The sequence below is a fragment of the Pteronotus mesoamericanus genome, unplaced genomic scaffold (assembly GCF_021234165.1).
Source record: "Pteronotus mesoamericanus isolate MK-2021 breed Mesoamerican mustached bat unplaced genomic scaffold, CSHL_Meso_final scaffold_232, whole genome shotgun sequence".
NCBI classification, from domain to species: domain Eukaryota; kingdom Metazoa; phylum Chordata; class Mammalia; order Chiroptera; family Mormoopidae; genus Pteronotus; species Pteronotus mesoamericanus.
Genome location: NW_026555311.1, coordinates 6110314 through 6131599, shown reverse-complemented (window position 1 = coordinate 6131599; position 21286 = coordinate 6110314). Strand labels below are relative to the sequence as shown.

At 37.4% G+C, this 21286-nt stretch overlaps 1 protein-coding gene across 1 annotated transcript in view; it reads right to left on the bottom strand.

Annotated features, from left to right (window-relative positions):
- Positions 1 to 6427: 6427 nt before the first annotated feature.
- Positions 6428 to 21286, bottom strand: part of COL25A1 (collagen type XXV alpha 1 chain) — a 481906-nt gene continuing 467047 nt past the window's right edge. The window contains exons 33-38 of the mRNA XM_054591568.1: positions 19754 to 19807; positions 15021 to 15074; positions 13494 to 13520; positions 12504 to 12557; positions 8884 to 8970; positions 6428 to 6526 (exon numbers count right to left, since the gene is read on the bottom strand). Coding sequence (XP_054447543.1) covers positions 6428 to 6526; positions 8884 to 8970; positions 12504 to 12557; positions 13494 to 13520; positions 15021 to 15074; positions 19754 to 19807 — 375 coding nt within the window. The remainder of the gene's footprint in view (positions 6527 to 8883; positions 8971 to 12503; positions 12558 to 13493; positions 13521 to 15020; positions 15075 to 19753; positions 19808 to 21286) is intronic.

The following is a 21286-nucleotide window of genomic DNA, read 5'->3' as shown; positions in this document are numbered from 1 at the left end:
TGAACTTTAAAAATAAAATCACACACTAACAGTTTAGGAATGCTATTAAACAGAGAAAGAAATTATCCATAGTGCACTGTCCATAAAGAAAAATAAAAGAAATACATCAGCACCAACATGAATGAAAGAACTGTAAAGCTAAAACACATACCAATTTGGTACCCTTAAAAGGTGCTTGTCAGCAATAGAACGTGACCTTGACTTACTTTCAGTATGTCTTTCATATATTTTTCCTCAATCCTCTATCCAATTATATAAATTAAAAGAAAGAAATCTTTTAAAAAAATGTATCTGCCAACACATATATCAGCAGACATAATTTATCAGTTCACTTGGCAATTATTTAAGAATTCCCTATATTGATGACAAAATAGATGGTTGAAAATATTTTAGTAACCAAAAGTTTAAGATTATCCATAGTGGTTAAGACCCAGTAATCCCACTGAACAAAAAGGAGTTCTATGATCCTTTTGTTTTTCCCAAGAAATAAATGTAATGGAAGTTAATAATTTTATTCTTTCAATCATGGAATAAAAGTCAATGTTACCAAGTCAGGGCAAAAACCCAATATACACACAGGACAGAACAATAATCTTAAAGGGCTGCATTTAAAAAAAAATTTTGTACATAAAATGATTATCTTTTGAGGTATTATTCTCTTTAGAAGCTGTGCAAGTTTTAAATAGTGATCCATCTTAATACCTGTTTCTACTAGAGGAGTAGAAAGAAAGATACATAGGACGAACTATAACCACCAGGTTTTTCTCAAGTCACTACTGTTTGTTTTCCTGAAGATACTATAGTTTGATATGTTTCAGTTCATTTTTCCAATCCATTTAAGACAAATTGTTTCAGACGTTGAACAACAATACTTTATCCTAACCATGTTTTACAAGAGATGGTTAGAAAAATGCCCTCTGTTGTTTTAAAAATGCCACATTGGCTTCAGAGTGTGGAATGTTACTAGAAATGTGACCAATTTGGTTCATCTAATTGTTTGAACATCTTTCTGATCTTGAAAACTTAATGGAAAAAAAAGAAGGCATTTTGTATAATTAAGCATTTGGTTATAAAATATGAAAGAGCTCTTAAGGGCCTTAAGATCTTTGTCTTATAATCGTATCTTAAGTATTGTCAGCATAAGTCAGTGATGAACTAATTTCCCCCTGGTGGTAAAAACCTATGCATGAAACTAGAAATTTCCCCACAAAATGGCATCAAGTCAGGAGAAAAATTATATTGTCCCATGAGCTAAAGTGACTACTCCTCATTGATGATGTTTTCCCTAATGGAACTCTTCCATGTAGAACAAGCCATTTCAAAACATGCTTACCAACACTTTACTGTGCAAAGAAATGCTCAGTCTAATCCAGTTAGGTAACTTCTGAGCAAGAAGATGAAAAAATACTCTCTTTATGGCAACTATATGGCAACTATATTTCACAGCTTTCTGAGATCTCAGATTTGGTCTGTGCATAAGACAAACATTTAGAAATGTAAAAAAAAAGACAAAGAAATCTAAATAGAGATAAAACTTAGATCTAAATAGAACTACAAAAATAGAAATGAGTTAATACTATCAAATGTGACCAGATCTTGACTTTATCTTTACTGATAATCACTAAGTATGTTATATTCATCATATGAAAGTCAAGAAGTACTGAAAAAATTGCTTAACTTTGATACTTTGCAATGACTAAAGTGAAAGTGGAGTTTCTTTTACATCTTCTTCAATTATTCAGAACAAGAGAGAAAGAAATTGGTAAAAGATCATCTTGACTGTTGATTCCAACTTAATAGGATTCGGAGACTTTTTGTTAAAAAAATTATTCAAACAACTATGACAAAAGTATTTCAGCTTAGTATTCCTTGGACTAAAAAAGAAAAGAAATTTAAAGAATTGGAAAAATCTTCTGTTTCTAGAACTTTGTAGAAAATGTTTGAAGTGGGTTCCATCTTGGAGAGAAGAAAAGCTCTCACATCAGCTTCGGTAGCGATCCTGGCGTGAGCCCCTTTCGGGACCTGTGAATTCTTCAGCAACCTGAGTTTTGGTGAGATGCACACACCCTTCACCCTCAGAAAGAGAGGCTGCCGTTCCAAAAATCAACCCGACGAAAGTGCTGTTAGGTCGCTGTCATTTTCCAAAAGCACCCATACTAACACCTGTTGAAATTCAGTTTATTAAAAAGGAGGTCTGCTGTTCTGGGTGCCTGCATTTGTAAACCTCTTTCCTACTTGGTCACACGAGAGACAGCGCAGGATGCTGAACCGGTCCTCTTCCCTGGTCTTCACTGCCAAGGGCAGCCCAAGGAAAACGGGCGGCACAACCAGCTCAGCCCCTTGATATTTCAACCAAGGTGGCCATGCGAGCCCACAACACTGGAAGCTGTAGATCTGCAGCTGGGACTGCAACTCCCTCAAAATACAAGACCACTTGTGTGTGTGTTCTCCACCACCTTATCTCTTTTTGGCAATAAGCCATGGTGTAACCCCCTTGAGGTGACAAAAGAAATAAAAGCTCAGATGTGATCAAAGGACTCATCAAGAGGCATGCGAGCGTCTGAAGGTGCACAACAACAAGCAGGTTTGGCACAGCCATGCTTTCTTAGTCAGTTTCAATGGGTGGTGTGAACTCAATGCTGAGAGTGAAGGTGAGGTGAGTAAGGATGCGACAATAAACTCTAAAATCAGTCAGTATAGTACACTTTCATAGTTTGAGTCCATATTTGGTCACAATCTTATGTAAACTATTTCATGGCACCTTTTGTCCATGCAATGAACAAGCCCAAAGTAAGAAAATAGCAAGAACAATCATTCTCTATTACTGATATGTCCATATAAATACATATCTTTACATAAGATAAAGAGATACTGATCTACATTTTTTTGCATGCTTCTCACTAGTTTCACATGTTGCCCAGTTTTAGATGTAAGTGTAGAAAAGATGGACGTGTGTACTACTGCAAACAGGAAGAAGCAGCTATACGTAAACATATCTCAGACTTGTAAAATCTGCAATTCAATTGTCAACTATAAATATAAAAAGTGGAGCATTATATACACAACTTCATGCTTGGAAGGTTAGATTCATCACTGCAGAAAAACAAACAACAAAAAAGACAAATATACAGAATTAGTGGTCTAGGATAAAAATTCCAATTTAACATTTATTTTAAGAAAACTGGTAGAACCCTGAATAGAGTTTTTTCTTCTTTTAAATCAATAAGCCAATCAATATATGTCCTACACATCACTTTTCTAAAACTCCAGTGTCATCAAAATTTCCATCCTAGATTTAGCCCACATTTTCCTTTGCTGCAGAGGAGTTTCTGGTAAGTGTTTGTTTCAGTAATTATTCTGGGAAAGCAGAAAATTAGGATTTTTAGCATATATGTACCATAATTAAAATACATATCCTATTTATAACTTATAAAATCTTCCCGAAGTGCTAAAACACTCTGTGGAAAACGCTGAGGATTCTGACCTCAGTGGCACTGTGTACTTCACAGACCCCTGGCTATAACACTCTACTTCCTGTATCCACTTTCCTTTTGCTAGTGCTGCCCTGCCATGGCTGAAGTGCAAGGTAAACCCGCCTGCTATCACATCTTTAAGTTGTATTACAGGTTCCATTGTGATCTAAGATACCATAAATTGCTGCCTCTTCACTTTGAAAAGCCACACTTAATTAAGGTTTTCCTAGAACTAAAGTTAAGTCTGAGAGAACTGAGGGACAATTGTTTTTGAGGTAAAAACTTCTGGAACAGATCTTGCAGATGTTGACTTTTATTCAAAAATAAAAAGCAATGAGAAAAGTAAAATGTCCAACTCACTAATTGAAAACATTTGTTATCTCCCTCCAAGAAACATAAACACCACATCAGATGTGTTTAAGAGGCTGGGAACTTTGTAATCTTTAGAGGTGGAGTTCACTCTATGTTTATGGCTGTTATGTCCATACCAGAGAATGTGCCTACAGGAAGTATTCCTTTCTCCAAACTCTCACTCATCTCAAATTTCAAACAGATGCATTTTTTTCCAGTACCTGTGTTTTGTAAATAACCTAATAGAATTAAAAAAATGTCCTCCCACCCCCTAGATTTTAAAACTTAGTTAAAAAATCTGTCACCTTGTTTTTAGGTAGGTCCTGTTAAAAACCTGTCAGCTCTACTTGGAAAAATAAGGTTTAGTGAAACATTAAAAAATATATAAAGGCTATAGTATTTTTCCTGTTAAATAGCTTTAAGCTTCAGATAAGCATGGATGACAACCTTAGTGGCCTGTAAGTATTTTCTTAACCATAACTTCTGCCATTTACTCACTGTGTGAATTACACTGTGAACTGATACATCATTATTCTTCAAAATTTAGAAAACTGAATTGTATCTAAAAAGAAAAGTAATTTAATAAAGAACAAATCGTTGTGCATGAAAAAATTATTATTGAGAGTGGCCTGACCGAGGGGACTTGCTCATTAATCACGATGACTGACACGGCCACCACGATCTGATTTTTCAGTCAAACATTTACCACTATGTTCCAGAGGCTAATAAACAATAATGTTCAAAAGAGGGTCCAGATAACACAGGACAAACTAAAAGGAATCTATTGGTATTCTTTTTAAAATACTTAAAAAATAATTTGATTTGATTAACAGTGCATTTGAGATAGCTAAGTTGACCACATAGGAGATTTCAGAACATGCCATTTTTCTAATTGTTTCTTTCTTCTTTAGGGGGAAGAGTTTTGGGGAGAGGTTGATCACAATAATCTGCACGCGCGTGTTTGTGTCGAGCGTGGTAAGCAGTATTGAAATTTTATCATTAAGTTGTTATTCTTTATATAAGAAGATGCTAGATTTAAGAAATCCTTGATGTTATATAGACTTCGGTATCTATTCTGTGGAAAAGTGAATACTTACCGGGGAAATTTCTGATTTTCTGATGCTACTCACATCACTACTAGGTTTGGCCTTTCCATGAACCAAAAGGTGATGAGTGCTTTGCTTGTTGCTATTATCATGCCCTTACAAAAAGGAAGTGATTCAGAAGTGGATGAAAATGAGGTGAACCCAAGTTCTGAGTGGTGTTAGAAAGACTGACTTTCTTACACCTCCCCTGTGTAAGGCATGCCAGTGGCTGTATTAAAAAATCATTATAGTATGAGATTATAGGTCAAAGGTTAAACAGTAAGTGGTAATTCCAGCTCAGGATGGTATTAAAAATTCTGAGAACAGGGGTTTCTCAGGTGAAGAAGAATCTGATGATAGTCCCATCTTCCTGAGAACCACTTGACCCCAGCTGTGATTGAGATAATTATCTGACAGGCTGAAAATGGAGTTTGGGAAGCTACTAAATAAATGACGCTGCTGAGAAAGAAGGAAGGTGTTTCTTTCCCTGATCAAGTTGGGTGAGAGTAGTTAAGCAAGAGAGTAAGTTACACAGGATCTCGCCAACATAGTTGATGAGCTAAGATGAAACCAGGAGAGTCGAGTTACCCTTTTTCTTTCTGCAGTCTTACATAGTTTTGTATAATTTTGCCAATGAAACATGTCTGTAAAAAATTACTATATAAGCCACAAGGTTTTAGAGAATAAATTTCAAAATGATCAAAGGGGCACGTACACTTCCCCCTAGCTCATTCTTACATCAGTGGAATTGCTTTCTCCTTCAGTAGCACATATGCCCAGCCCTTCACAGGCCCACGCTGGCGCTGTGTAAAAGTTTGGTGTCCCCTCAGCACAGCACAGACCAGGTCTTCCCTGCATCGGAGTCTGCCATCGCTTTCCATCGTCTACTTCAGCTTCTGTTACTTATTTGCTCTGTGCCTTGGATGTTCTTTAATCTCTCTGAATTTCAGCTTCCTCATCAGAATCCCAGAGGATAACCCCCTTTTGGAGTTATCGTGAGGATGAAATAAATAGAAGCTTCTCTGTTAAGGTAAAGTTCCCTTCCCTACACAGTGGCCATAGGTAGCCGTATGAAGAGGCTAGAATAAACTAATAAATCAAGATATTATTGAAGAAAAAAGATCATGCTGACATTTTCTGCTTTCTCAGCTTTGTGACCAATATTAACAGGGTTCTACCATGTATTTGCATGTTTTGCCTATGTAGTTGAGTATAAATAGACAAAAATCACAATTAAGAATAGTTTTAAACAGTTGGAGGACACAGAGTTTATTGAAAGACAAGCAAACCATTATGAACATGCACTGCCTGCCCCTTTCCATCCAAAGAAAAGATTAGATAGGGAAGGTTGCAAATTACGATGTTTACTAAGGACTGTTCTTACTCCTCAGTTTAGGAAGAAATCAGTAGTAAACATAATTATCAAAAGGTATTCTGGAGATGGAATCTTTTGCTTTTTAATATCCAAGAAACTTTTAGGAATGTCAAATTCAAAAGCTCTGCTATAAATGGAAAAGGCTAGGCCAGGTGAAGAGGAAGGGAGAGAACTTCTTTCAGAAATAATGCCATAAAGCCTACCTTTTGCCAACAGCCAGGCATGGGTAATCCATCTGGCCCCTGTTTGAAAGAGAAGAATAAGAATTTCTCAGGCCCCACACAAGTGATCATACTTCATCATTCACATGCTCAGACCTTAAAAAATGGATTTCTACTCAGTAGGTAGCTTTAGTCTTAAGAATCTTTTTCTAATTACAACAACTCCCAACAGAGAACCCAACATTAGTAAAAATGAAGAAAGTTCAAATGTTTTTCTAGAGAGAGTACATATTTTGAAAACCCACAAGGTATAGAAAAAATAAGCCTAATTTTGAAAAAGTAATTTGCAAAGCATGGTGGCCTACTCAGTTCTATCTTTAGATAATAAATCTGTACTATTTCTCTTAATTTTATTAAAACACATTTCACAATTATTTTTATTAAATAAACTGAAATAACTTCACTTCTTGGTCACTATGGTCTATGGTTGAATGCATGATAATGGCGAATAATCAATGATGAACCATTTCTATCTGAAGTTCATAGCTCTTCACATGTTATTTTTCACTTTTCTATATTGAAAGCAGATACAGCAGAATATATTTAATCAATTGAATTAAAATATAGGCAGCCTATCTATAACTTTACAGTGAATTGTTATCTATAGCATTCAATTTTTCTATTAAAATTCTTCAGAAGCCAGTTAACAAGCTCTGAATAAATAAGGGATTTCTAAACGTTGCAACATTTATTTTTATTAAAGTATAAAAACTCTTCAGATACAAATGATACAAATAAAGCAAGGAGAGTTGGTATATGATGAGGCATGCTTGTATTTTCTTCCAACAAAATGATTGTAAAATATTATTTATTATCATTACCAAGCAAATAAAATAAAAGTCTGGGCACTTCATATTGATATTTCCTAAGTTTAATTATGAACGGAATAAATTTTTTTCTATAAATACAATCTCTTAAAAGACTCGAGAAACATAAAGTTATCTTTACAGAATCATGCTTAGCACTAAAAAATAATATAAGAACATGCAAATATAACCATCAACACAACATAGAATGTTTTCTGTTATACTTCAGAATATATACTTTTTTAAAAATGTAAAAACAAACCACTTTGAAATAACTTTATAAGATATTTGGGAAAAATTCGGTAATGCCAGATTGGTACAAGGAGAAGGATCACCCAATAGAATTTTAGATTTTAGTATAAGGAGGATTTTGAGTTCATGCCAATGGAAATAAGGGAGTTCTGTCTATTTTTAGGAAAGTGAGTTTCAAAAGGAGAGACCATTAAATCAAAAAGGTTATGTGACAAAGAAGAGGGTTTGGGCTGTAGACTATTGTCATCTTTAGAAGCTCAAAGAAGCTTGGTTTACTTCCCTACGGTCTTTTAGCAGCATCCCCTGAAATGGCTAACTTGACTGCAGAAGCTTAACTCTGGAGGCTCGGCCTCATTTACAATCTGACAGAAATTTAGTGGAACAGGCAAAAATGCCTTTACTTCCTTTAGAGAAAGAGAAAAAAAGTCCTATTTAGGGGGTAGCACCCAAAGTTATCGTCTAGCTGTCCATTTACATAGAAGATTTTCATGTCCTTTAATGTAATCTTTAAGTATTTATTGAATAAATTAATATCCCCCCAGCAGGCAGGCGTGGTGGTCATGCCTGTTGTGAGAACGATGTTAGGAGATTAATTTGCAGTCACTGATCGAAATGCATGCTTGCTCTCTTCAATCTGCAGAGATGCCGAAGGAGCTATTCATGCACATGCATGTAGTGTGCTTATCATGTAAAGCTTGGTCCAGAAGCACCACTTTACACTGATAGAGACGGATATGTAATAAGCAAAGGAACTGCATGCAGGGAGGTAGGAAAGAGAAATACTGTACCAATTGGCAAGGGGCATCCAGCCCATCCAGGCCAGGCTGGCCTGGCTCCCCTTTTTCCCCCTTAATGCCACGGAATCCCTGTTTGTAAAGATTAACTCATAACGTTACTAACAAGAAATAATTTACACACAAATTCTGCTAAAGAAATAAACAATAAGAAAAGGCTGGGAGAGGAGCAACTCTGAAGTGAAAGTAACATAGTGAAGTTGGACAAAGCTTCACAAACAATGAGGGCTTGTTGGGGAACCGTGCCCTATTTTGAGAAGTACAGAATCATGATGGTTCCTCTTCAGATCCTACATTCACGTTGGATCAGTGCTTGAGTGTTAAGAAACCAGGCAGAGCTGGTGGCCAGAGACAAGGTAGGGAATGTACCAGAATAACCTGGATGGATACTTCTGATACTTTGAAATCTGTGATAAATGACCCCAGTTGGAACCCCTGCTGTTACAGGTCCCTCCAGCTTGCTCTTCCCCCAGCTTATCTCTTCACACATCACATCTGGAGACAGAGTTTCATGAGTCAGACATACCAACGGGCAAGGTGCATCTAATCCAGGAGCACCCTGTTCTCCTTTCTCCCCTTTAGGCCCCTTTTTGCCTTTCTTTCCCTTTTCCCCCTGTGGATACAAGGGTTTAAATAAAAGACAGGTTTTATGGCGGGGGGAGGGGGGATAATGGTGATTCAAAACATGATTTAGCTAATAAAATCTGGAAGGGCATTTACCACTGGTTTAGGTAAGGCATGATATTATAAAAATAGCAGAGTGACAATGGATACTGGCCAACAATATGTGGCATTTTATTTATGGTTCTCAGTGAGATGATGGAAGGAGACCTAAAGGCCAACCCATCAGAAAGGAGTATCAGTGCTGATAGAAAACCCAGGGCATTCGTCCCGCTGAATGAGGTGTTTCTGCCATGGATGTAGGGAGGGCGAGGTGTGACAGGTACCAACTGTACTGAAGCCAGCCAGTGGCAGGTGAAGTTCAGAGGAATAATGGATACTTTGCTCAGTTTTCAATACCTGTCAACTTTTTTAAAAAAAAAATCTAATCCTGTAATGGATGAAAGCTACATTGAGCCAGAGGAAAAGAACATGAACAGTTTCTACCTTTTTGAAATATAGCCACCATTTCTTATAGCTCTCATTAAAAAAAATTCAATGTATTTAAATATGCTTTTATTTCTTTTAACATTCTTTTGTGGGAAACTAAAGAGCAAATATTTTCCTTATTAAGTCAGGTAAATAAGTTTTAAAAGTGCTAATACTTCTCAGCAATACCAATTGGAGAGACGGGCTTATTTATAAACCCAGGGATCTTCTTTAATTCACTCTTATTGATCTCATGCCAGATGTTCACAATGGTAAATGGGTTTCCAGCTTACTTGCAAATGCCAAAAAGAAAAAATTCTGTTCAGGAGAGGAAAAGCAGTTTGGACTCAGTTGAGCTAATACTAAAAATGAGGTAGGCGGGATAATTACATAGTGGGAATGTAGCCATGGAAATTAGTATTAGGAATCAAGGTAAAGGTTGTGGAAATCTGCATGGATCAGAGGGATGGAGGAATTTAGGAAAGGAGGCAAAAGGAGGAGAAGGAAGGAATGCACCTCAGCTGTTTCACATTAACATAAATATCTGCATATTTATAGACAAGAAGTTGGTGAGCGCAGAATACAAAATACAATACATATTTAAATTAGCATATTCATTTTGCAATCAGGATGGCAGTTATGATAAAACTGAATAATCTCAGAAGCAAAACAATGTGAATATTCAAAGTGAAAAGACATACACATAACAGAAATATATAAGATATGCATTCAAATTAATGTATTCATTCTGACTGCGTGAGCAAAAGCTCCTCATTTATCTCCTGTGTGCCAAAAAGATTGCATCAGAAGGCTCAGAATCAAAAACACTTGGGTTTCTTTCATACTGGGGAAAGAGAAATTCGGTGTGGTTTTGTTGATCATGATTAAAGACAAAGACCTGAGAAGCCAGGGTGAAACACGGCAGGTGTGATAGGAAGGAAGGTGGGAGGAGCACTCAGGAGTAAACCGCTCACTCCTGCGAGATGAATACACATCCTTCCTCAGCAAGTAAGTTCAGGGCCATGATATAAAATGGATTCAAACTTGTTCGTATGAGCCCTTTCCTCTCAGAGGACAGTGGACTCTTCTTCACGTAGGTGTGACCGAACTGGGTGTGTTAGGTGTTATTAATTTAGAATTCACTTCATTGTTTGGTAAGTCAATGCATATTAATAATTCAACAGAAAAGTATTGTCATATGAATGTTGACTGAACAGGCTATGGGGATAATATTATGGTAAACTTTAAGCTTTATGGAAAACAGACAGTATTATACAATGAATAATAGATCAGTGTTATTACTAATCAACATAGTGTTGTAACACTTAGGGATTCCCTCTGTAACACAAAACCATATGTCCTTGTGGGTATGAGCGCAGAAGGGCTCCTGCTATTATTTATCTCCCATGTCAAAGAATGATATACATACATAAAGTGTTCATATTCAGAATAAAATTTTCCTAAATATAAAACTTCTACACATGGAATCTGAAATGTGGAAATATTTTGCATGGGTGATTAACATTACTGTGAGGGTTAAATTTGTAGCTCAATGTTTTGCTAAGTTATAAGACCAGTAATTTCCTCTTTGTTTAAAAGAGCATTAAAATGAGTACCCTCATCATAGTAACACACTTTTGAGTGAGTAAGGTTTTAGACTCATACAACCCATGAGGTAAATATAAAATCTGTAATCTTTAAAGCACAATTACCTGGAGCTAAAGTACACAACTTACCTGAAAACATTTATATTTTAGAGTGAGAATTTATTATTCAGAATAAAAGAATTGTTTTTGCCTCACTTTCCTTGTCTGTGAAATGTGCACAAAATAGCACCAATCTCAGGGGATTGTTATGAGGATTAAAAGACTTATCCTATGTAAAGCATTTGGGGAAAACACTAGGTACTCAGTAAATACAGTGATGTTGACGATGGTGGCGGTGGTGCTGTTACACAGCCGCTCAGATGAACGCCCTCACCAGCAGGAAGGTACGCAATGCTTACGGCTATGGTGCACACAGTGGTCTTCAGACCGTTCCTTCTTTGACAACTCCCATTCAGCCTTGGTTTTCAACAGCTATGAACTTCACTGTTAATGATAATTTCTTTAACAATGAAGTTTTGAAAATTCACTGTTGAAGAAAACAGTGTGTTGTTAAGTAGGTCTGGGCATGAATTAATCTGAGAAATATAACTGGTTTAAATTTGAACTGTGAAACTACAATTTCAGCCACTTTGATTTTCACTCTTCTATTGAGGTGTTCAGTTTTTGTTTGCTTCTTTTGCTGTGTCCAGTGTAAAAAATTATTCTTCAAAGATGTAAGCAAAGGGGAGAAGAAAGAAAAGAGTGATTCTGAAAGCTCACAAGCCAACTTTTACTTTCAGACGTGAAACCATTTTGTTTGATTTTGGCTTCTACGTACCCTGGAGCTTATGGTCCTGGGACATGATGGTACCTAAACATGACCTCATAAAATACACAAGCATCTTTATTAAAAATATCTATAGCCTCTAACAGCAGCAAGTCCTAGTCCCTGCCTAATGGTCTCACTGGGGTTTATCAGTCACACTGCTTCTATTTTTCCAACTAAAAAAACCCCAGTTACAGAACAAACCTTCTGTCTCCTCACTGGAACACTGTGAATTGAGGTGCAGGGTTTACCGCTTTAGGTTAGCTCTGCCAGAAAACCACTACAGATTTGTGCTATTTCAGTTTACGTTAAGGTGTAACAAATGCTTTTTTTTTTTTTTTTCATTTTCAAGAGTCCTTGAACATTACATCTTTCAACACACTGGTGTCAAGTAGTTGAAAAACTGTAGCCTGGCTATCTGGGGATTATAATAGATTTCTCCTATACTGGCCAGTGCTCTTATGTCTAGAGGTATAGCCTTCCTCATTCCGCTGTGAAGACCTGATGCCTTCGATCAAGCATCAGCATGTTTTTGGAGCACAGGATGGAGAGAGGTTTAATGCAGGAAAGAATCACACAGGCTGAACAGCAAAGCAGACAGCATGAGAGAAATCAAGCAGGTGCGTGCTGGTATGGAGAAGTCACCTTTTCTCCCTTTTCTCCTAGATCACCCTTCTCGCCTCGTGGACCAGGGAAGCCCTATAGGATAAAAAGCAAACCAAGGAGATCTACTGATGCAATTGTGGCAACACTGAATTCAAAAAAATAAATTTGAAATTTCACGTTTCTCAATGCAGATATAAAGAAAAATGGCAAGCCCCAAAATCTCAAAACTTAGGTAAAGTAGCACTTAGAAATGATAGTTTACTAACATGTCAATTATCCATATACTACAGGGTTCTTCCAAGGAAATGTCTAGTGGAGAGAATATCAGGATCCTAATTTGAATCCTGGCAAGTTCACTGCTCTCTGTGGCCTTGTGCGAATCACTTACCTCAGCATTTTAGTGCCTTGTCCATCAAATAGGGTTGATGATATTTACTGTACAACTGTTGGTGTGAGTATTGAATGCGATGGTAAAAAGTACTAGAATTATGTCTGCACATATCAGGTGCTCGAAAAACAGTAGCTACTATTATTTTTGCTATTGTTATTATTCACACAGTACAGGACAAGCAGTTCTCATGTCAAGAGGCATTTACTTTTGAGATTCTCTATATTTATAAAATTATAAGATATATAGGGACTTTATGGTAAAGGAAAAAAAATATTGCCTTAGAGCTGAGAATAGATATAATACACCATTACCTAAGGGTGGTGTGTGAAAGATACTTCAATTTTATGTATATTTTTAAATGAGTGGCTCAACATAAATGTTGAGAGTGTCCCTAATTTGGAAAAGTATTTTAAAGTGGAAGTTATTAATTTTATACCAGATGATTATTTTTTTCTTTTATGTTTATTTTATGCAAACGCTTGTGGTGTATTTTGTGTTGCTGTCTATTTGCACAGCAATAGATGTTGAATGCATAACTAGGTGCACAGAAACAATAAGAAGTATTCTTGCTGTTATTGATGATGGAGACCATCAGCATCTATTATAATAGGAAGATGTTCATTGCACGTATTACTTACATCAAGACCAGGCTCTCCATCTTTCCCCTGCCAAAGAACCACAGTAGCTACATTAGTGTTCCTAGGTTTCAGGAATAGGTTATTGTTTTATTTAAGGCTGCCTGGACATGCAACATTAGTATTAGAACTACTTCAGAAAGGTGAAAAAGATTCTCTGTTGATTAGTAAATACATTTCTTTCACTAAATTAAGTGATGTGACTGTTAATGTTGTTGTTACGAGTCATGAAAAGTTTTTCTTATGTATCAGGTTAAATAATTTGTTATTTTGCTGAAGTTGAATGCTTGGTGTCTAAGTTATCAGTCCAGGAGTAAGATGAAAGGAAAAACAGTTTAGTTGATTTAAAAGCACACCAGCACTAATAAAGTATGCAAATCAATGCTGCTTTAATTTGATAACTTAGTAGTTAGCTTGTAAATGAGTAAAAAATGTGGAAACTTTATTGTTAAATACAGTTTGAATTTGGCTAGATATGCACCTTGTCTACAAATATTGAGGGTGTGATCATCACAACTTAAACACTGTTTTTTAGCAAGTTTTGCAAACCAATGATCCCCAAATGTAAAAGGAGTCACAAGACTACTGTGCAAGGACAATAAAGGCGTGCGCAGAGTGCAGATGACCAGGGCAGTGACCCTATTATGTCACACAACATATCCACCCAAAGTTACTGAGAGGTTGCTTTAATTTTGTCAGTTGAAATCTATTTCAAAACCAGCCTTCCCTTGAAATCTATTTTAAAATCAGCCTCTCTTGTAGCAGTGAAGTAATTATGGTTTCTTTTGTCAATTCATAAAAACTGGAAGTACACAGTATGTGGAAGGTGCATGGCATAAACCTTACTACACCGTATGCTTCTATTGTAGCCCTTCCCTAACCCATGGGATCGCTTATGAGCACCCCAAAGACAATGTTCTGAAGCAGACCTGAGGCCTCAGTTTGAAGTCTGTGTAACTGACTTTTTAAAAGACAGAACACTATCCACACTCTATGTTCCGGAGATCCATTGCCATCACAGTGGCTTAAAGGGATCAGAGACATCAAAACTATCATGAACATCAATTTGAGAAATAACTTTTATTAGGAAGAGTAGTTTTCAGTGAGTAACCTATGAGAACAGATCAAGTCTGCAGGAAGTTGTTTTAAATAAAACTTCTACAACCACCTTTGGCACAATGACCTTCTAAAGAAGTGCCAATTAGGGGTGACCAGTCAGATGGTATAGGGACGGTGTTATCAGACAGTGGGACTCCCACCTTTAGGTTAGAACTGTTCATCTCACGGACAAGCTCTGATCCTCTCAATCCTGCGAAGTGTTATGGCGTACGTCTACCCATGAGTGGGAGAATATAACACAAGTATGACCTATCTCTGGGGAACACGATGCCCTCAGGCTTGCACAAAATGAGTGGATTGCTCCTTGCCCCTGTAATGGGATTAGTTGGCCCCGTGAGGGAAGGGTTAACCGTGCTAGTGACAGGCAACCTGTGCGGTGAGCAGAGAGGTGCACAAAGACAGAGAACTCACAGGCAGCCCATAGGGTCCTCTGGGTCCTGGCTCTCCCACAGTTCCTTTTTCACCCTAAAATGAAAGGCAGAAAGTTCAAATCATACCCACACACCAGTATTCACACCTGTGCCCTAAAGGCCTGTGTATAGAGCCTCTATTTGAAGCATCACTCTATTAAAATTTCAAAGATTCAGGCTCTTGCAGAGTCGCTGCCAAGGATATAGTGAAAGTCACCTACATTAGACTACTTTACTAAATTACCTTTGAAAGAGGAGCTGGTTGTGCAAAAGGACCAGCATATCTAGGATGCTGTACTTCGGTTATTTTGGCACTAGTGTGAAACATTTATTTGTTATTAATTATTTTCAGTTACTACTTTTTTAAAACTGTGAGAATAAAATGTCTTTTTTTTTTTCTTTCTGTCGAACGTCTCTTGCTCAGCAAGCCTTCCCTGACCACCCAGGACTTACAGAGCTCACAAGGCACTCGCCGGAGAGAGACACTCTGGGGGACCCATGCAGGGTATGACCTGTGTATTCTCCCCCAAGCTCCTCACTGGAATATTCACCCTCGGGTGCCAGGGACTCTGGCTGGTTCCCTGCTGCACCCCCATGGCCTACTATAGTGCCTGGAACATCAGTAAATATCTGTTAATTAAGTCATAAATCAAGTCATATTAATATAATCATGTACCTGCTTTGCTTCTTTTCTGAAAAAGAGGGTTTAAAAACTTTTATGTCTTCTACTAAATGCCTGATAACCTTCCTCGCTCTCTCCACGTGCCTATTTAAATAGAATAGCATGCCTTGGCTTAAATGACAATCTTGAAAGCTTATACAGAATAAGTGGAATTGGAGGTGGTCCCATGAATATGAAATACAATTGTGATGACAGAGAAAGAGATGTTCTGCATTTCACGTAGAGTTCTCCTCTGCCACCATCTGCAAAATTAATGTGTTTGTTGGCATTTAGCATGAAAACTTCAGAAGCTACAATGCTGTTTACATGAGTGGCCAAACAGAAAATGTTACCTTCTTTTATCACACCCCTGAAGAAGTTTAAAGGTTATCACATTTTTTTCCATGGGTAAAATGCCAAGTTCAGCTGAAAACTGTGAATGCAGATCCAAGTATTTTGTTGTATTTCTCTACACTCCAGATTCCCTTTGGAGCAAATTTCAAGTCCCTGTTAACATTCTTCTTTAATTTAAATTTAGGGATCAGTGGCTCTAATTAGCACTGTCACCTGGAAGCATGTAAAAACTAGGGAGTTACTGAAAATAAATATGATAAATGCTTTTGAACTTTTACTCATTATTGCTTTATGTTTATTACTGAAAGAGCAGCAATTGCATTCAGGAAAGTGGTCTTTGAAAACAACAGATTTAAATTTGAATTCCAGTTCTGCCACTAACTGTCTGCATGGCCTTAGGTAACTTTCCTGTGCCTGAATTTCAATGGCTATAAAATAAGAATTTCCCTGAAGACAAATGTGATTATAAAATATGAAATTTATTGTTGCCAAATAATATGTCCCATAAATAGTAGCTACCATTATTATTATACAATTAGAGGTCTTATTTTTAATTAAAAAGGGCTTGGCAACTCAAAGATCACTTAATTCAAAATAAATTTAATTAATTTGATTTGGCAGTGTTATTTATGGTTTTTAAAATGGTAGCAGTGGTTGGCGCGCGCGTGTGTGTGTATGTGTGTGTGTGTGTAGTGGGAGGTGGGGGTTTTAAAGGAGGGCTCATATAACCTGGAGTAGATCTAGTTTTAAAAAACTCAACAGATTAGATTTAATTTGAAAAATCTCCACAGATTATTTTTATGTACCTATTCCCTCCTTTGATTGAGCCCATTGGCTTTGTTTTAAAAATGAATATACCATGGCTTATTTGAATTAAGCTGTTACTAAAACATTTGTCTATGGAACTTCTCTTATAGAATTGCTCACCCCAAATAATTACTTTAAGCTAATATATGCCATTCCATTTCTCTCAGCAGTGGCTGCTGCAAGAACGCACGCGAGGTGTGGGGGAAGTCAGCTGGGGAGCGACAGGGAAGGGCTGCAGGGGAGGATCCTCGGGGCAGGAGCGGGTTGCAGGGCGCGGGGCAGGGTGTCTGTGTGCGCTCTGCTCTGCCTACCAGGAGGGGGCACTGGAACCACCGCCGCCAACCTGCCAGCGGTCAGAAGACTAAGGCAGCATGTGGAAAGGGCACAGAAGCAAAGCTGACAGTCCCTCCTTTGAACATTTTGTCATATGGAAAAATAAGTGCCTTTCTTGTTTAAGGCATTTTGAGTTGGAGTTCTGTCACTTAGAGCGCAAAGCATCCTTTCAGGAGTGAAATATTGACACGGGGATTGGAATGTGCAACTTCTTTTGGTGGATTAAATAATTCCCAAACCCTTTTTGAACCTCTCAAATTTAACATCCTTTACAGAGTTCCTAAGCAGTTACAAAGCCAGATGAGGAATCAACTGGAGGCAGGAACCATCAGGCGCTTGAGCTGAACACTAGTGGTGTCAGTCATGTATTTGACCATTTCTGAATAAAATTGCCTGTCAAATGCCTGGTTTCCTTTAAGCTGGTCTCATTTTATTCACGCTCTTTAATTTGCATGTCTACACTAAGGAATTATTCTAGAATGGCCCTCTTTCCTGATTCCTCCCGCTTCAAAATTGGAAACTTTTCAAGAGAGTCCAGATGGCGCCTCAATCAATTAACATTGAGAATCACACTCCAGTTCAGCACTTTGGGTGAGGGGCACTTAGAGAGCACTGATATATGAGCCAGTTAAGATAGTTAACATGCTGAGTAAATACAAGTGTAACACTTTACACTGCACACCATTTGACTTAAACTATGCCATCAAAAATTCTTAGAGATTTCATATGCTCTCGTGGTTAATTCTGCCCCAGGGCCGAGACCTGATACTCTTGTGACACTCTGGAGCTATCGGAAGTAGCAGCTGATTTACCAAATGGTAAACCCTCTTGAGCCCCAGGGCATTCTGCCAAAAGATTACTTGAGATTTGCTGCTCCATTTTTAGTACATGTACTGAATTTCTTGATACAATGCTTGAATGGTTCAGCAATGGAGACTTTTCATTTTTAAATATTTTTAAATATGATGATCTTCATAAGTCATTGGCTTGATCTTAGAAATAAGACCAAATAAAGATCAGATTATTTATTCCTGTAAGACTCACCTCTTTCTAGAAGCATTCTTGGACAAAGCCAGCCTTCCTCATTACTGTATGCACTGCCTGTACCTATTTGTATTCGCTTTGGCCTCCTCATCTGGTTATTTTTTGCAGATATTTTTTTCCTCTGCAATTAGGTTGTAAACTCTTCTAGATCAGGGCAAACAGCTGCTTCCTTACAGTACTGAATAAATATATATATAGTATGTTAGTAAGAGATTATAGGATGAGGAATTAATTATAATGGTATTCAATTCACTGGAGCAAAAAAAGGCTTTACATAAAAGGGAGGAGAGCGTTTCTCTTTCACACTACAAGTACAATGTGTTTTGTACTTCATAACATGTGATAAATATTTACTTGAATGAGTAAATTCAATTTATAAAACATGGAATTGGGGTGTACGCCAAAGAAATCACCAGGTGGGTCCTTTATTTTAAAGCAAATTATCACAGATTGATAAAACTCCATCTAGCTTTGAAAGACCACAAACTTGCACAATGAATTATTACAACATTTTGAAGCCCTCACTGTTATGATACTTTCTTTATATCTATCCAGGATGGTGGGGAAACTGATGACACAATTCCACTCAGACACACAAACACTTCCACATCTTCCAAAGGTAGGAAAAGAAAAACTGGGAGAAGAGAAAGAGGGAGAGAAGTTCCAGACAGATGACCAGCTGCTGATGCAGCAGCACATTTTTTTGTGTCAGATATTTATCTTCTGCTCTTTTTTATTTTTTTTTCTCCCAAGGATCTGGAAACATAGCCTAACAATAGAGAGGTTAGTGAAAGGTTTTAGTTTTATAATGCACTGAAATTATTTCCTTATGGTTAAAGAAAGACAAGTTTTTCTTTCTTTCTTTCTTTCTTTTTCTTTCTCTCTCTCTCTCTCTCTCTTTCTTTCTTTCTTTTTCTTTCTTTCTTTTTCTTTCTTTCTTTCTCTCTCTCTCTCTTTCTTTCTTCCTTCCTTCCTTCCTTCCTTCCTTCCTTCCTTCCTTCCTTCCTTCCTTCCTTTCTTCCTTTCCTTTCCTTTCCTTTCCTTTCCTTTCCTTTCCTTTCTTTCTTACTGTAAACAGGGGCATGTGTAACTGTGTGGAGGAGAATACTTAGGTTTTATCATTTTCTTTAAAAAAAGTTATGACTTACTATCAATGAATACAGTAGCTTTATATAAAAGATTATCAACCAGAATATGTAGACCTGGAAATTTTAGCCCCCTTGACTTCTATTTACTGGATTAAGGCCAAATAAAAATATCTTCCTTATGGGTTCAGAAGGAATGGTCTGAGCTATTTATTTAGCTATGTAAATGTATGCATTGTATTCTATTAAGGCAGCCAGAGTCCACCTTAATACTCGGTTGTTTTCTCAGTGTGACAACTCAGAATAGAACTTAAGATGATATCTATGTTCATTTAATATTAGACGGCCCTTCATTTCTTCTGGGAAACGAGCAGTTCAGTTCAAGTAAAATGAAAAGGCAACACTCTATTTTCTTTAGATCATAGCTTAGTAACCTCAGGAGCAACTTACTCTTTCTCCTTTGGGACCTGCAGGGCCATGGGGTCCCATAGGGCCATCTGTACCCTAAAAGAAAGATAAAAATACGATAATATGAGACATATCCCAAGGGCTATCAGAAAGGCAGTTGCAATTCATCTCGGGCCTTTCCTGGGTGAATGATGCCTGACAGTGTCCGTAAGACAACTCATCTTGCAAAGTGCTTTACACTTGATTCTTTCAGGCCAGTAGTTTTCAAGAAACTCATGCAAAAGGGATGAATTATATAACTGCATATTTCAGTGAAGGGCACACACAAAAAGCTGTATATCATATTTAATTATATATTTCCTCCCTGACTAAATGGAACCTTTCACTTTGCCCCCATAATCTTTAAAAAAATGTATTGTTTTTCCTTCATATCACCTCTTGTTCACATTCACTCTCCACCCGCCATCACCCCCACTTTCTTTGGCCACGGGTGCTCTGAAGCCTTGCATTCAGCTGTTTAAGAGGCTTGAACAGTTACACAAGTGGAAAATTAAATAAATGAGAACAGTGTTCAAACCAAACTTGCTTCGGCTCTGTTGGGAGCAGCAGGGGGCTTAGAGGGAAGGAATTATTCTCGCAGGTTCTGTTGTGGTGGCTAAAGTCACTAGGCTTACAAGGCATAAACCAGGCAGCTGATGATTTAACGGCATAATTGCCTTCTGGCCTCTTGCTTTAGGACTAGGATTTCTGCAGCAGATGAGATAACACCGAATGAATACAGGGACACTGAGGTCCCGGAAAAACAATGACTGCCTGAAGAAGGTTTTTAGAATCGAAGAGCTGAAATTTCTTTTTGATTCTTAAAACTGTAGCAAGGACTTCAATACATTTGCTCATTTTCTGGAAGACTATGCTTAGATTTGCAAAGAATTTATTATAGAATTTGCCAATGAAACTATTCAGCACATGTTTTTATAGTGTTCTTTATTTCCCTTCTGTTCTTGTTTGTTCTGTCAGAGACTTGTGATATGAAATATTTCAGGGTTTTATAGTCACTCTAATGTAGGTGAATTCTCATCATCTTAAACTGATCGTTTACTGCCTGAACTCAAAGTTCATCTTCAGAAGACTTGTAAATACTGAGTGTCTGTCGCTGAAATTAAAGAGATGGAGCTGTTTAGAGCCAAAGAGACAAAATGACAGAAGACAGACAAGTCGTTTTGATGAACAAAGATTTGAAAGTTAGTTCCAGTGAAGAAGTTACATTTCTAATATAAACATAAACATAAAAGGAAAAGCGAGTTAAAATAAATTCACATTATTTTAATCCCTTCAGAGGGCCTCTCTCATGGAATTACAGGAAATGTCCATTGGTTATGAGAAAATCTGTCAGGGTCTAAGACGATGATGCCAATTGGCCTGGCCAGTCTTCTCACCTAGCAAGTCATCGGAACCTAAGCCCCGCTTCAGAAACGTGTTCTGTAGGCAAGACTGTGCGGCACACAGAGCCGCAGCCCATGCCCTGTTCACCTTTTCCTTTTCTGCCACTGTCTTTGTCCACCTTCTCGTTTCACC